Source organism: Larimichthys crocea, unplaced genomic scaffold (assembly GCF_000972845.2).
Source record: "Larimichthys crocea isolate SSNF unplaced genomic scaffold, L_crocea_2.0 scaffold148, whole genome shotgun sequence".
NCBI lineage: Eukaryota > Metazoa > Chordata > Actinopteri > Sciaenidae > Larimichthys > Larimichthys crocea.
In genome coordinates, this window is record NW_020852030.1 from 95,271 (window position 1) to 112,729 (window position 17,459).

Below are 17,459 nucleotides of genomic sequence, written 5' to 3' on the forward strand. Positions count from 1 at the left end.
AAGAAAGACAGACAGACAGATGAGAGAAAGACAGACAGACAGGTGAGAGAAAGAAAGAAAGAAAGACAGACAGACAGGTGAGAGAAAGAAAGAAAGACAGACAGACAGGTGAGAGAAAGAAAGACAGACAGGTGAGAGAAAGAAAGACAGACAGGTGAGAGAGAGACAGACTGAAAACAAAGATGGCCGACACATCTAAAAAAAGCTGGTGAGCTAAGCTAAACGAACTGCTTCACCAGACAGGACATGCTGATGGATCATCAAAGCTTAGCAGGTGAACAGTGTTACCTGGTGAGGGCTGCAGGTGAAGGTGTGCGTGTTGTCGTCCGTCTTCTCGACTGAAGCTGTCAGATTAAACTGAATTCCTTCAATCTCCACAACACAAACATACTGAGCTTCATCCTGAACAACAACAAGCAAGAAAAAAGAAACTCAAAACCCCTCTCCAGTCTGAACTGGTCCAGGCCTAATCTAGATCTAATCTAGGTCTAATTTAGGTCTAAACCAGATCCAACCCAGGTCTAATCCAGATTTAATCCAGGTGGGTCTGAGACCACCTGACACCACCCGAGGCCCCTCATATTTGTGATTCTCACAGTGTAGACGTCCAGGTTTCGTCCTTGCAGCACCACGGTGGTTCTCAGGCCCAACGGCACCAAAGCAGAACTCTGCAGGGCGAAGACCAGAGGACAGGAAAGAGGACCAGGAGATTCCTGCTAACAGAGAGGGAGACAGGGTGAGAAGTGTGGAGGGGGGGGCGTGGTGCATCAGCTGCAGGAGAGAGGTGTGGAGAGGGCTCAGGAGGGCGGCGCCAGGGGAGGTGAGTAGCACACCTGTAGCCAGCTGTCTAGTCACTCTCCCTCTTTCCAACACAGTAGCATGCTGGGCAAGGAAGAGCATTACAGGAAGAAGTCTGGTAATACACACAGCAGACGGCAGCAAGAGGCCTGCGAACGGCTGCAGAGTGTCATTTTTGGCATGAGCCGACATCAATAAATAAATCCCTTGAGAATCGGGCTTTGGACTTGGTCTCTTTGTGCTGAGAGAACCCTAGTGGCAATGAGCGTGTCACAAGAAGACAGACAGACAGACAGACAGACAGACAGACTAACTCTCTGGTTGAGGATGATGTGTTGGTTGGGACAGCTGTGGTTGTGAGTGCAGAGTTGATCCAGAGGACACCAGTTACACCTCCACACACTGCTGACACAGGCCAGACACCTGAAACACATCATCATCATCATCACCATCATCATCATCATCATCATCATCATCACCATCATCATCATCACCTTCATCATCATCATCATGATCATCATCATCATCACCTTCATCATCATCATCACCTTCATCATCATCATCACCACCATCATCATCATCATCATCACCTTCATCATCATCATCATCATCATCATCATATAATGTTGTGTAGTATGTTGTGTACTGTCTTACTGGGAGCTCTGGTTCAATCGGCTCACGGCTCCACAGTTGTAGAAGGTCATGTTGCCCGTGGTAATGGTCACATGATCAAACACCAGTGACACAGGCAGGACCATGTGATCTGGAAGCAGAGTCAAACATCCTTAACGGTAGATCCTGACACATGCCTGAGTCCTAAACAACATCACACCTGTCTACTCACCACTTCCTGTTAGCATGGGTGGGAGGAGCTCTGGTGCAGGTGATTGACAGGTGATGCTGGTTCCTGTGACAACAGCAAGCTGAGGAGGGAGGTGCCCAAAGACGCAGGACAGAGACTCAGACTTCGACAGGGCAGGAAGCTGGAGGACTGACAGGGTCACCTGAACATGAAATAAGAGTCACAAACATGCCGAGACTCTAAGGGTCACTGTCGTTTAGTTCCCTAACAATACGTTTTGTATTCCCTCACATTAAGTTCTGTGTTCCCTCACATTAAGTTTGTGTTACCTCACATTAAGTCTGTGTTCCCTCACATTAAGTTTGTGTTCCCTCACATTAAGTTCTGTGTTCCCTCACATTTAGTTCTGTGTTCCCTCACATTAAGTTTGTGTTCCCTCACATTAAGTCTGTGTTCACTAACAATATGTTTTGCATTCCCTCACATTAAGTTTGTGTTCTCTCACATTAAGTTTGTGTTCCCTCACATTAAGTTCTGTGTTCACTAACAATATGTTTTGCATTCCCTCACATTAAGTTATGTGTTCACTAACAATATGTTTTGTATTCCCTCACATTAAGTTATGTGTTCACTAACAATATGTTTTGCATTCCCTCACATTAATTTTGTGTTCCCTCACATTAAGTTCGGTGTTCCCTCACATTAAGTTTGTGTTCCCTCACATTAAGTCTGTGTTCACTAACAATATGTTTTGTATTCCCTCACATTAGGTTCTGTGTTCCCTCACATTAAGTTTGTGTTCCCTCACATTAACTCTGTGTTCCCTCACATTAAGTTCTGTGTTCCCTCGTATTAAGTTCTGTGTTCACTAACAATATGTTTTGTATTCCCTCACATTAGGTTCTGTGTTCCCTCACATTAAGTTCTGTGTTCCCTCACATTAAGTTCTGTGTTCCCTCACATTAAGTTTGTGTTCCCTCACATTAAGTTCTGTGTTCTCTCACATCAGAATTAAATTGAAACCGTTTTATTACCCGTTAAAATACATAAAATCGAAAACCTTCAAAAACAGCCTACCCGTGTTTGTTCGTCTTTACTCTGATTGGCCGGCTGCAGACTCTGCACTGTCACACACTGATTGGTCGGTTCAAAGCTCCAGAGCCAATGGTTAGGCTGTGTGTGGCGCTGACATAGATGTTTACGGGAACATCTGGACAAAACAAATAAAAGCAACAAACTTCAGGCAGAAAGACAGGCAGACAGACAGACAGAAAAACAGATAGACATACAGACAGACAGACCTACCTTCCCTCCAGAACACACCAGCCACAGTACGGGTCTCTGACAGCAAGACATGATTGACAGTCTGTCTGTCTCTCACATGACGACACAGGAACCTTCGACAGCTGAGAGACAGACAGGAAACAGATTACAGGTCAGTTTGTTTGAACCTTTAGGGTTAAAGACAGACAGACAGACAGACAGACAGACAGACAGGGGTTCTGACTCACATTGCTGCTGGTTAAAACGTAAACATGCTGCTGCTGGTTGTCCAATAAGAGGTCAGCGCTGATGCCACGCTCACTGTCCACCAACAGACTGCCGTAGAGGTCACCTGACCAATCAGAGCTCACCAACACCTAAAACACACACACACTCATACAATTTAACAAGTCTGATGTCATGGTCTCTGAGCTGCGCCACTGGGGCAGGTGGGGGGCTAAGCTAAGCTAAGCTCTCCTATTTAAAGTTTCTGTATGCAGTACAGTACGTGTTCATGCATTCTGTGTGTACATGCGTGTACATGTACATGCGTGTACATGATGTCACCTTGTGCAGTTGTCCCTCTCTGTCTCCCAGAAAGGCGATGGTGTGTCCCGCTTCTGTTGCCGTGGTGACAGCAGTCAGTTGGGTGGTGGAGGTGAAGGTGGGCGTAGCTTGGAGTGGCACAGCGCTGGCGATGGGGTTCGGGGTGTGTTCCCCTCCACAAGGATACTCTAAGAGAGAGGTCTTCATCATGAATGGAGAGAGAGAGACAGGTTAACACTAAATGTGTGTGTGTGTGTGTGCTGTTTCATATGTGGGTCACATCAGTCCTACCAGCTGTCTGAGGATAATCTACATACACACACAGAGTACTGAGGTCAGCAGTAAGACAGATGTGACCATCGACAGGTTCTTATCAAACCAGCTGCTAAGCTGTGACGTCATCAGATGGTCATGAGTGCACGCGGATCCTCGACTTCCAGACCGGCAGACCCCAGGTGGACAGGACCTGTTGTGTGTTTACCTGTGTGTACCTATTGTATGTTTCCCTGTGTTTACCTGTTGTGTGTTTACCTTGGGTAGTTTCAGACATTTCGATGACACGGCGTATTCAATGTAGGCCTCGTCCGTTCCGCTGCTGCCCCGCCCACCTTCTGTGTAACACACTTCCTGTGCTCGCCGCAGCATGGCGTCCAGGTCTGCCATCCCATAAACACACAGTGCTGAGCGACCAGTTGCTACGGGCGTAGACGCTTGTCCTGCCGCCATGATGACAAACAGGGCAGGTTCACCTGAGTGGTTTCCTAATGATGCCGCCTGAGCCAGGTTGTAGCCACCGCGGCACAGCAGTGGCACCTCCACATACGAGTAGAAGCTGCGGTCAGAGATGCAGAGCCGGGAGGCGTAGGTCCGGTACTCCTTCTTGTGCCACATGTCCCGCCGAGAGAACAGGAAGTAGGCATGGTTGCCATAGGCAATGGCCTTCACAAAGTGGTTGTTGTACTCAGAGTAACTCCCAACGACCAGTTTCCCAAGCTCCTCCTCCTGAGAGAAAGCCCGACGAGGTGGGACCACTGGGAACAGACGCCGAGTCGTGATTGGTGGGATATCACCAGGACCCTTACTGGTGTAGCCTCGACCAACCAGCATCAAGCGCATGAAACCACCAGACATGGCCCCCTCTTGTTTGTTCTCTGTGGTTATCACCAGGGCAACGGTGGAGACTCGAGGGTCGTTGGCAGCAACGTACTGAGTGTCGACAGGGTTGGAGGTCTGATAGATGAGCTGAGAGATGTTAGTCAGACTCCTACAGGAGCAGAGCAGATAAAATCAGCTAACGCGATGCTATCAGGCTAACACGATGCTATCAGGCTAACACGATGCTATAACACTGGATGTGTCAGGTCTGAACAGGTGTCACAGAGGTGACTCACCTCTTGTCACAGATGCCCTGATACAGCGACCCGCAGACGATCAGGCTGCCTGGCTCCGCCCCCTGCCCCTCCTCCATCAGCAGCAGTTTGTTGTGGTTGTGAGTGGGCGTGGCCGAGGGGCAATCCTGTAGGACGATCGGGGGGAGGCAGTCCGGGGAGTCCAGCTGAGGGCCAGTCCTCACGTGTGACATCACCTCCAGGTCAGAGGTCAGCTGGTACAGGTGGTCGACCCCGCCCACATACAGAAGGCCTGTCCCCGGGTCCACAACCAGGTGAGACAAGGGGGCGCCCTGCAGTTCCACCCGTTGCACCACAGGGTCAGTGGTCACGATAACATCAGCTGAGTGAGAAGGAGGGGGCAGGAGGAGGAGGAAGAGGAGGAGGAGGAAGAGGAGTGATGGAGAGACTGAGGAGGCCAACATGGCACCTCCTCTTTACCTGGACAGGTGAGACAGAGAGAGAGAGAGAGAGACAGAGAGAGAGAGAGAGAACGAGAGAGACAGAGAGAGAGAGACAGACAGACAGAGAGACAGAGAGAGAGAGACAGAGAGAGAGAGAGACAGAGAGAGACAGAGAGAGAGAGAGACAGAGAGACAGAGAGAGAGAGACAGAGAGAGACAGAGACAGACAGAGAGAGAGAGAGACAGAGAGAGACAGACAGAGACAGAGAGAGAGACAGAGAGACAGACAGAGAGAGAGAGACAGAGACAGAGAGAGAGAGAGAGATTAAAACTCAGCAGAGGATTCATTCAGGCAGAGTGCAGTCACTTAATGTTTGTGTAATGTTGTTTGAATGTTTGCTGAATGTTGAGTGACTGAGTTTCACACCGGAAGCCGTCCTGGTCCACAGATGGCTGCAAGTCCAGAGATCAGAGGTCTGACCGGGTCAAACCAGAACCTGTCCAAAGTCCTGCAGACTGAGCTAAAGCTTAAATCTTCTGGTTCAGGTTCAGTTTAAGGTTCAGGTCTGAGGTTCAAGTTCAGGTTTCTCTCTCTGGTCCTTCTCTTTCTCTCTCTGAAGTTATTAATAAAAGATTTTTCTGCTTCACACTTTTCATCTAACGGTCAAACTGTAGTTGCCTGTAGTAACGTCGCCATGGAAACACACCCGTATCCACGGCAACGCAGTGGAAAGACTCAAAGCTCTGGTGGGCTGGTTCATGAGCATGGAGACTGACTGGGATTTTAAACTGGTCTCTTTCCAGGAGAGTATTACACTGTATTTAAGAGTACAGGGGACCTGGTCTTTGTGGTCAGGGCTCCTTGGCTCTACATGAAGCTCCTTTTAGATTGATTATCTCACCTGACCCTATCATACTGATCAGATCTGTGGGTCCATAAACACTTTGTGGAAACTGGTTTGACTGATTTCTAAAACTGTCTTTAATTTTAAAGTTCTGTACTAAGTCGACACGAAGAAGACAATGCAAAGAAGACAATACGAAGAAAACATGAAGACGACACAAAGAAGACAATACGAAGAAAACATGAAGACAACACAAAGAAGACAATACGAAGACAATACGAAGAAAACATGAAGACGACACAAAGAAGACAATACGAAGACAATACGAAGACAATACGAAGAAAACATGAAGACGACACAAAGAAGACAATACGAAGAAAACAAAGAAGACAATACGAAGAAAACATGAAGACGACACAAAGAAGACAATACGAAAAACGTGGCACGAAGAAGACACAAAGACGACATGAAGAAGACAACACGAAGAAGACCACACGAAGAAGACGATGGGAGGAAGACAACACGACGAAGATGATACAAAGATGACACGAAGAAGACACAAAGATGACACGAAGAAGATAATGGGACGAAGACAACACGAAGAAGACGAAATGAAGAAGATGACACAAAGATCTTCTGCAGGCTTCACCTGTCTGGTCACGCCTCTTTTTATTGTCACAGAACATCTGGAAAACCTGGAACACCTGGAACATTCTCCCTCAATACTTCAGACTGAACTAAAAGTTTAACCCCAGCTTCCAAAGCAGGTGTCTTAAACCTGCAGTAACCACGGCAACAGCACTGATGCTGCAGGTGTCTGCAGTTTGTACCAGACCCCCCCCACCCCCTCCACACACACACACACACACACACATATGCAAATGAAGCTGTTTTACCTCAGGCGCACACATACACACACCCTCATATTATCTCTGCTGACTCTTCAGTCACTTCAAAGAGACGGCACATGCAGCTGTGTGTGTGTGTGTGTGTGTGTGTGTGTGTGTGTGTGGTTAAATGTCTTTGTTCGTCGTCTTCTGTGTTTTATCTTCCTCTACTTGCTGTTCCTCAGTAGCATCAACCAGAACCAGGTTCATGATCCATGTTAGTTATGAGATGGTCCAATATCAAGGGTGTGACACACATACAGTACACGCTGTCAAAATAAAAGTCGTTTCTTATAAATGTGTCATCGTCCCCACAGGAAGTCAATTTGTTGCCGTGGTGACGCAGCTTGTTGCTGCAGGGGCAAAATGAGTCGTTTAAACACAAACGCTGTCCTCTGTGATTAACCTGTTACCATGGAGACGGAGGGCATGGCAGCAGGATGGGTGGAGCCAACACCACCTCCAACCTAAAGATCAACACGCCACTTCCTGTCTGACTGCCTGTCTCACTCCACATTTGCACAGTTTCTTTATCTGTGGTTCAACTTCAGCCTCCAACCAACCAACCGTCTCTCTCTCTCTGTCTGTCTGTGTCTCTGTCTGTCTGTCTGTCTTTAATCTGGATTAAAGCTGTTTGTATTGACAGCAGATGTAAACATGCTGACTGTGTGTTTGACAGGATCGGATCAGAATCAGAAGAATTAGAGATTCTGCTCGGTTTAATCCAGAACAGAAGATCAGAATAATGATGGCAGATTAACGGCAGAGCTCAGTTCAGACAGGAGATTCTAAAAATATTCACAGAGCTTCACATCACAGATATTCATCACCATCACCACCATCATCTTCATCACCATCATCTTCATCACCATCATCACCATCATCATCATCACCATCATCTTTATCACCATCATCATCATCACCATCATCATCATCACCACCATCATCATCACCATCTTCACCATCATCACCATCATCTTCATCACCATCATCATCATCATCACCATCATCTTTATCATCACCATCATCTTCATCACCATCATCTTCATCATCATCATCTTCATCACCATCATCTTCATCACCATCATCATCATCACCATCATCATCACCATCATCTTCATCACCATCATCATCATCACCATCATCATCACCATCATCTTCATCATCTTCATCACCATCATCTTCATCATCATCATCATCATCACCATCATCATCACCATCATCTTCATCATCATCATCATCACCATCATCATCACCATCATCTTCATCACCACCATCATCACCATCACCATCATCACCATCATCATCATCACCGTCATCTTCATCACCATCATCATCACCACCATCATCACCATCATCATCTTCATCACCATCATCTTCATCACCACCATCATCACCATCATCTTCACCATCATCATCAACGTCATCTTCATCACCATCACCATCACCACCATCATCTTCACCACCACCATCTTCATCATCACCATCATCATCACCATCACCTTCATCACCATCACCATCATCTTCACCATCTTCATCACCATCACCATCATCTTCACCATCTTCATCATCATCACCACCATCTTCATCATCATCACCACCATCATCATCATCATCATCATCACCACCATCACAGAGGAAGTTTCTGATAAGACAGAGGAAGTGACCTCATGTTGGTGTTTGCAGCTGCAGGTTGCAATCAGACTGCAGAGCTGGTTTTAGTCTTATGAGTGAGTCCAAAGTGACCACAGGAATGTTAAAGAAAAGTAAAAGTCTGACTGGGAATCAAAAAAATACACAGTTTACTGTGTTTTCACTGTATATTTTACTGTTTTTACTGTACTTTATTACATTTTTCTGTATATTTTAGTTTTAACTGTATATTTTACGGTATTTTTACTGTGTTTTTACTGTATAGTTTACTGTGTTTTCACTTTATATTTTACTGTGTTTTTACTGTATATTTTACTGTGTTTTTACTGTATATTTTTACTGTGTTTTTACTGTATATTTTACTGTGTTTTCACTGTATAGTTTACTGTTTTTTCACTGTATATTTTACTGTATATTTTTACTGTGTTTTTACTGTATATTTTACTGTGTTTTTACTGTATATTTTTAGTGTGTTTTTACTGTATATTTTACTGTGTTTTTACTGTATATTTTTACTGTGTTTTTACTGTATATTTTACTGTATTTTTACTGTATATTTTTACTGTTTTTACTGTATATTTTACTGTGTTTTTACTGTATATTTTACTGTATTTTTACTGTATATTTTTACTGTGTTTTTACTGTATATTTTTACTGTGTTTTCACTGTATATTTTACTGTGTTTTTACTGTAAGTGTTTGACTGTATTTCTCTGCAGTCTCTCTGCAGCAGCTCCTCTGAACCTCCACAGACTGAATACTGATCACTGCAAATATGAAATATTAATAAGTACAAGACTTTGATACTCAAGCACTACAACACACACACACACACACACACACACACACACACACACACAGTGTGAATAAGAGGTGATGGGCGTTAATGATACTGATGCTAATTCCATCACTGTGTGTGTGTGTGTGTGTGTGTGTGTGTGTGTGTGTGTGTGTGTGTGTGTGGTTTTGATCAGCGGGAGGTCACATGATCACATAATGTAAATCTAACGACAGACCTTCTGTAGAGATTCTTCAGAACAAACTGGACCTGGGTTCCATGGAGGCGTGTTCACCTCCAACCTGCAAGGTCTCTTTAGGATCAGAACCCGAACCTTAAAGACAGGAAACGCATCACACAGCTAACGGCATATTTAATAAGCAAGGAAAACGACCACCAATGACACGTCCAGGATCTGTGTTGACCCCCATGAAGTCACTCTTATCAGCCAATCACAATAGGGCACACCCTCTTCTCCTCCAACAGGGACCGGCTCCTTGTTCAGGTCTAAGTCTGACCCGAGGCTTTTGACCCCCCTCATGGAGCAGGTGTTAGTCCTCAGACCAAGAGACCCATTTATTTCTGATGTGCTGCTCAGCTGTGCAGTGTCCGGACCTCTCAGATGGTCCGGCTTCTTTGTTCTGTGTTCTGGGTTCAGTGTTCAGGGTTCTGGGTTCCACCATCATCACCATCACAGAGGAAGAGTTCAAGAGACTGAAGGACGATCAACAAACAAATGCTATCTCAGTCCAGTCAGTCTGGAGATATAAACAGCTGTGATCTGAAATACTCAATTACTCAGTAAAAAGTAAAAAGAGTAAAAGTACTCAGAGTACTTGTTACGCCATATAACAGACCGAGCCATCTGATTTGACGAGTCAACAGCACTATATCACTTCACAGCTGTTCTAACATGGGCGCTACATGAACGTTAAAAAACATTTCCTGCTGATAACAAACCTGATCAGCCACCATCAGTAATCAATAGACAACCTTTATCAAACCAATAACTAACATTCAGACAACCTTATCATACCTAACAGTAACTCTAACCCTAGCGTTTCTGTAGCGTTGACAGAACGTTCCAAAATAAACATATTATTAGTTTGAAGTAAACTAAAGCTCCCTGCGCTGTCCCTTTAAGAAATATTTATAGTCTGTAAAAACACATCATGTCCACAGGGTTCTGACCCGGTGCGGATCAGCTGATCTGAGCGGACACCTCATTAGTATTCAGACGGCACAGACCCGACCCCTGATCATGAACGGGTCTCAGTGCCTCTCTGCAGGATCCACATTCAGGATCTTATCCCATTCAGAACCAGAAGCCAACAGCTGAGCTGTGACGGGTTTGGGTCTCAGGAAGTCTGTTTGGGTCTGGCTCAAGTACCGCCTGTGAATGAAGCAGTAAAGACTCTGTGTGTCCCAGTAAAGACTCTGTGGTCCCAGTAAAGACTCTGTGTGTCCCAGTGAAGACTCTGTGTGTCCCAGTAAAGACTCTGTGTGTCCCAGTACAACCTCTGTGGTCCCAGTAAAGACTCTGTGGTCCCAGTAAAGACTCTGTGGTCCCCAGTGAAGACTCTGTGTGTCCCAGTACAGACTCTGTGGTCCCAGTAAAGACTCTGTGTGTCCCAATACAGACTCTGTGTGTCCCAGTACCTCTGTGTGTCCCCGTAAAGACTCTGTGTGTCCCCGTAAAGACTCTGTGTGTCCCAGTAAAGACTATGTGTGTCCCAGTACAGACTATGTGTGTCCCAGTAAAGACTCTGTGTGTCCCAGTAAAGACTCTGTGTGTCCCAGTAAAGACTGTTTCCTCGTCTGGAGGACGCTCTGTTGGTGTCACATTCTGCGCTGAAGTGAAAAGTACAAGCAGGACCACAAAAACCCAACAAACAGAACACCTGAACCAGAACACCTGAACCAAAACAGAACCAGGACAGAACCAGGACAGAACCAGTCCCCTGAACCAACACGTTTTATTTAAAGGACTAAAAATGAGACTTTCCCATTTTTTAAGGTGTCAGTGAAGAAGAAGCTGCAAAGCGTTCGAGTGCTGCAGGAAACAGAAGCGTCGGAACTTCTTCACAGAGAGAGTCAGACTGAATGTCTCTCGACCAACAACCTGATTCATGCTCCACTAATTAAATCACAGCACAATTAACAAGTCAGCTGTCAATCAATGCTCAGAGAGAGGGTGAACGAAAGGGCGAGAGACATTCAGCATACATGACAGAGAGAGGGAGAGAGAGAGAGAGAGAGAGAGAGAGAGGGAGAGAGAGAGAGAGAGAGAGAGAGACTTACTTGTTCAGGAAACAGCCCGTCTTTCTTTCATTCCTCCAAAAAACAGACGACAAGACCAGAAAGAAGCTGCACCGGGCGAGAGAGAGAGAGAGCGTGCAAGGGCGAACGACTACGACAAACAGATGGAGAGAGCGAGAGAGAGAGAGAGAGAGAGAGAGAGAGAGAGAGAGAGAGCGAGGGAGGGTGAGCGAGCAGCCGGCTGGATGGCTGTAATCTCTTTATTATGAACGACACATTGTTCAGAGAGAGAGAGGGAGGGAGGGCGAGCGAGGGGGCGAGCGACATTCAGATGGAGAGAGAGAGCGAGAGAGAGACATTGACTCAGCCCAGCTCGGCGTCTGTCTTTCAGCCTTTTATTTCACCAAGCTCTCACCAACCACTAAAAGTCAGTCCCACATTTACTCTTGTCCGGCGGCTTCTTGCTCGCTCACTCTCTCCTTTTCTCTTCTTAGCTTCCTCCGTCAGGCGTCCTCTTCACTCTCTTGCTCCGCTGGCCATCATGACCCCCCCCCCCCCGGTGGTCCAACCTCGCGTGGTACCGACACTAACACTCCCCCGGTGCTCGGACCTAAAGTCTGGGCAGTCTAGCTAACAAAACGGAGCTGACATGAGCTAACAGCAGTGAAATAGTTGGTGGGTGTGACTTCAGAGGTTCACAGTCACAGAGACGTCCTGTGTAAAGCTCGACTTCACACCTTCACCGACACTCAGAGACACTCCATGACAACACTGATGTTTGTGTCCACTCTCTATAATACATACAGGAAACATACACATTAAAACAACCTGGTGTCATCACACTGACACTCAGGTGAGTCCGTGCTCTCTGTTAGGTTTCTGTCGCTGATGGTTTCATGGCTGACAGTCCCAGCAGGGAGAGAATCATAAAGTGTTCAGGTTGTCATGGTAACCGCAGACAGTTTTAATGTGGTGTGAAGACTTTTGTGTGTGTTGTGTTAATCAACTGGCATCGTACTTACAACACACTGCTGGTAAAACATGTGGGTGGTGTGTGTGTGTGGTGTGTGACCAATACATTCAATGCATTCATTCATGTGTGTGTGTGTGTGTGTGGTGTGTGTGGTGTGTGTGCGTGTGTGTGTGGTGTGTCGTCAGCTGGGTGTGTTGGGTCCACTCTCATGTATATTAATCACACTGAGGGTCACAATGCACCGCTGCACACACACACATCAATCAAACACACAAGAGAAACACACACACCTCAGCCTTGTGTGTGTGTGTGTGTGTGTGGTGTGTGTGGTGACAGCTGTGTTATATGATGTGATTTTAAATCTCTTGCATTAACGTTTAAAGCACTAAATTTAACCATAAACAATCTGACCAAAACAGCCCAGCTCTTTATCACATATCCAGTACAGGTCAAACCAGGATGCAGAAACCAGAAACAAAGTTCATGTGGACCATGAACTTTGTTCTGTTTCTGGTGTCAAACAGTTCAAGAAAATAAAAATAAAAAAAGCTTGAAATCTGAATACAAAATGACAAAACCTACCAAAAACAACGTGAAATAACACGTTTAAATAAACACGTCCAAATAAACACATTTAAAATAAACACGTTTTATAAAACGTCCAAATAAACACGTTTAAATAAACGAACATGTTTAAATACACGTTTAAATAAATAAACACGTTTAAATAACGAACATGTTTTAAAATAAACACGTTTTAAATAAATAAACACGTTTAAATAAACGAACATGTTTAAAATAAACACGTTTAAATAAACACGTTTAAATAACCTTTATCACACAAACCTTCATCACGGTGGGTCAGTGTTTCTGTGTGAAGAAAACACGAGTGTGACGATTGAGGAAGAAATAATGCATTGTGGGAAAATGAACCTGCGACCATAGTACACAAGTTTTAAAAAATATGAAGCATTCCGTTATTTAGTAATTTAAAAAAAGGTTAATATGTTTTAGGTGAGACTAATGAATAAAACAAAAAGACCAGCAGCTCCTGGAACCTGGAGTTTGGAGTCAGGGTGGGGCTGGACTTGATATTATTAATATTTAATGTTTCATTGTTGTATTACGGGGTGTGACTGTGTGGTTGTCAGGTTTGTGAGGCTTCCAGCAGAAACAAAGATTGAAGGACGAGTGAAGAGGCTTTAAAGAGGGAGGAGGAGGAGAGCGGGGGAGGGGGGGATGGGGTTTGGGGGGAGGGGGGAGGAGTTTGGGGGGTGAGTTTAGAGAGCGTGAAAAGCAGCTTGTAGAGAGCTGAATGCACCAGGCAGAGCGCTGACGGCGGGGGAGGGGAGGAGGTGAAAGTGACGCTCAGTAATTGGGAAGGAAACTGTTCAATGGGAGAAGACGTAAACAAACCGAAGTTCATCCATCATCCATCCATCCATCCATCCATCATCCAACATTTTACTCATCCATCCCCCCTCTACCATCATATATATCCATCCACCATTTCCATCCATCCATCATTTACTCATCCATCCCCCTCTATCCATCTATAGATCCATCCAGCCATCATCCATCCATTAGCCACCCCCCCCATGTCATATATATCCATCCAACCATCCATCCATTAACTCATCCATCTCCTCCATCCATCCATTCACTCCCTCCTTTATCATATATATCCATCCAACCATCCATCCATTTACTCATCCATCCCCCCTCTATCATATATTCAGCCATCCATCATCCATTACTCATCCATCCCTCCATCCATCCATCCATCCCTCCCCCCTCCCTCCCTCCCTCCATCCGCCCTCCTCCATCCATCCAAGTTACATGACTGACTTTCCTGTTTGTTTGGCAGGAGGAAACACATCATTGCCCGGTGAACCTACGTCCCCGAACTGTTTCATACTGTATGCAGTGTACGGAGTACACTATGCATCAACTGGTGACATCACTGTGACATCACTGTGACTCAGTCACGGCATAGTTACACACACATACTGAGATTCCTGAAACAACCAATCAGATATGTCTACTCAGCGATGAGCTCATACTCTGGCCTGATGACATCATCCGCACATGTGGCTGCCCCTCTGGTTACTATGGTAACCAACTGGACGCTATGACGCACAGACGGATTAGAGACGCACCATCAGTGAAGAGTCCAACGTGAGGATGGAAAGGACGAGGACGCTTCTTCATCAGGAGGAATTCCATGCAGGAAGTGAGTCACAGGTTAGTCACACAGCTGCGATCTGATTGGATGATGAGCCATCAACAAACACATTAACACTGAGCATGACACGAGTTATCACAGCTACCAGCCTGTACTGGACGCCGTGTCCACACGTGTTGTTAACATGTCGTTAACATTTGTGTTAACGTGTTGCTAACGCGTTGCATCGTTAACGTGGTTGTGTCCTTAAGGTTTCATATTATTAATGTAGTTTTTGTTTTGTTTTGATTTTTATATTTTTGCCAGAGACAGCTGAAGAGTGGCAGGAATGTGGAAGCGGAAGGTCACATTCAAAACCCTGCTGAGCCTTCACATCACGGGGCGGATGCTCTACCAACTGAGCTAACTGATGCCCCGTTAATGTGTAGTTAACGTGTGTGTTGTTAGTGTAGTTTGTTAGTGTAGTTTACGTGTTGTATTGGTTATGTGTAGTTAACGTGTTGATGGTATTGGTTTAAACGTGTGTAGTTATGGTAGTTAACGTGTTGTATTGGTTAATGTGTAGTTTTGAACGTGTTGTATTGGTTATGTGTAGTTAACTATGTAAATTGGTATTGATACGGTTTATTGTATGTGTACGTAACGTGTCTATGGTGTTTTAAACTTTAAAAACCAAGAAGAACAACAATTAAGATTTATTAAATGTCATTGATTTTTTTTCAGTTTGAATTTGAAACCACCCATTTGTTTTTTTTTTTTGGTGGAAATGGTTTTCCTTTAGTCTCTGGTTATTGTTCTTTTAATGGTCCTTTGAACGTTATGGCCTTCGCCCTCATAGCCACTGTATCGGAGGTCTGGCTGTGAGGTCCCAAGCAATGAATCACTTCCTGTTCTCTGGCTGGAGCGTATACAGAGTTAAGGAGCACGTGTAGGCTCAGATAATCAATCACATGATCACACTGATTGATGAATTCATAGACTCCACTCTCTGTCCGTCCTCGTCAATCAGCTGCTTTCCTGTTTTATTAGCAGACTCCATGAAACCTCAGTTTGCTGTAAAAACAGACCGAGTGTACAGGCTGAAGACATATGAATGATGTCCATGTTTTCCTTGGCCAATGTGAATAGAATATATAAAGATATCCTCATCATCGGCGGCATGACCTTTGTTCTACCTGCAGTTTGTGAAGGTAATTCTGAAGATTTGTTTTCCTGCCAATCTTCCTGAGCAATCGACCACAAGTTGATGTGCGTTGATGGGCCCTTCTACAGTACCAACACGGCTCGCCACAACAGCTCAACAGGGCTGAGATCTGGTGGACTGCTGAACACTAGATTACAGACAGAAACCTGCTGACTGTTCTTCTCTAACAGGTTCTTGCACCCAGCGCAAACGTGACCACACAGTAATGAGGGTTGCTGATTACGGCCTCTGAACACACGTGTAATGTTCCCTGACAGATCAGCTGACAATGTCCTCAATGATTATTTTATGAATCAAATTTAATGTTATTTAAGACAAAACATGTCATTTTCGAAGTGCACCCCAAAATTTTGAACGTAAGGTACGCGGATAGAATGTTTACCAAAACACTGTTAAGAACAGTTCAAGGAACTTAAAATAACCTTCAAAGAACCTCTTTTGTAAGGTTAATGGTGTGTGTGATCAACTCATTCAAACATTCCAACAAACGTCATCTCACGTTTGGTTTCACATGACTTGATGAAAACTGGTATTGGTTTCTGGTCTGAGGTCCTCAAGCGACAGTAAAAGGTGGACAGTGTTGTGGTGTGAGGTTGTGTGTGTGGTGAGGAGAAGAGAGAGAGAGAGGAGAACAGGAAGTGGTCCTGTCGAGGTCAGGAGGTCTCAGTCGGGGACACAGGAGTCCATTCATTCAGTCATCACACAACATCAACCAAAAGGGAGTGGAACTGAAGTCAATCAGAAGGCCCAGCCAGATCCAGAGTCCAGTCCAGAGTACCAAACCCAGAGTCAAAGTCCAAGACCAAGTGAGCAGGATGTGTGGAGCCAGGCAGGCAGGGACCCTGCCGGCACTCTGGTACCAAACGATGATTTTAAGGTATGGACCAGGTGTTCTAGGAGCTGCTGGGAATGAAGGTTGTCCACCATGATACCAATCGAAGCGGTCGGAGGAAAACAAATAATGTGCTTTTAAATCTTATCCAGTCTGAAAAAGTTCTGTGTTTCTGTTCTGTTCAGTATCCATGAGGCCCAGACAAAGATGAACTGCAGAGCAGCTCACAGTCACTCCACAGACAGTATCAAACGTGAAGCAGTCCACTCCGGCGGCGATCAGATGAGAGAGCGTGTTCATGGATGTTAAATTAGGAACACGCCCCCCCCCGAGTGCGGATGACATCATCAACAGTTTTTAAGTTTTGTTCAGGAATGACAAACCTCTGAAATACGATGAAGAACACACAGAACAGAGGACAGAGGCGAGAGGACAGGGACACAACGAGGAAGAGACAATACACGAGGACAAGGACGGACCGAGACAGAGGACAGACCGAGACATGAGACGGACAGGAGGACAGAGACACACTGGAGACAAGAGGAGAACACAGACGAGGACACGAGGACGGACAGATCGAGGACAGAGGAACGGACACAGAGGACGGAACACTGAGTACAGAGGACAGACACTGGAAGACAGA

At 45.3% G+C, this 17,459-nt stretch overlaps 1 protein-coding gene across 7 annotated transcripts in view; it reads right to left on the reverse strand.

The window, feature by feature from the left end:
• The window catches only part of plxnb3 (plexin B3), a 41,698-nt gene that overhangs the window by 13,690 nt on the left and 10,549 nt on the right, over positions 1–17,459 (reverse strand). For 4 of the 7 annotated variants that reach the window (XM_027275583.1, XM_027275581.1, XM_027275582.1 and 1 more), the window contains 11 exons: positions 4,801–5,238; positions 3,941–4,673; positions 3,431–3,610; positions 3,112–3,240; positions 2,906–3,006; positions 2,678–2,810; positions 1,643–1,802; positions 1,453–1,561; positions 1,113–1,221; positions 597–716; positions 289–402 (listed from right to left, as the gene is read on the reverse strand). In XM_027275583.1, the coding sequence (XP_027131384.1) occupies positions 289–402; positions 597–716; positions 1,113–1,221; positions 1,453–1,561; positions 1,643–1,802; positions 2,678–2,810; positions 2,906–3,006; positions 3,112–3,240; positions 3,431–3,610; positions 3,941–4,673; positions 4,801–5,222 (2,310 nt within the window). In that variant the 5' untranslated portion in view covers positions 5,223–5,238. Of the gene's footprint in view, positions 1–288; positions 403–596; positions 717–1,112; positions 1,222–1,452; positions 1,562–1,642; positions 1,803–2,677; positions 2,811–2,905; positions 3,007–3,111; positions 3,241–3,430; positions 3,611–3,940; positions 4,674–4,800; positions 5,239–9,601; positions 9,859–11,664; positions 11,817–17,459 lie in introns of those variants that run through there. The other 3 variants (XM_027275584.1, XM_027275585.1, XM_027275587.1) reach the window with 3 other exon arrangements.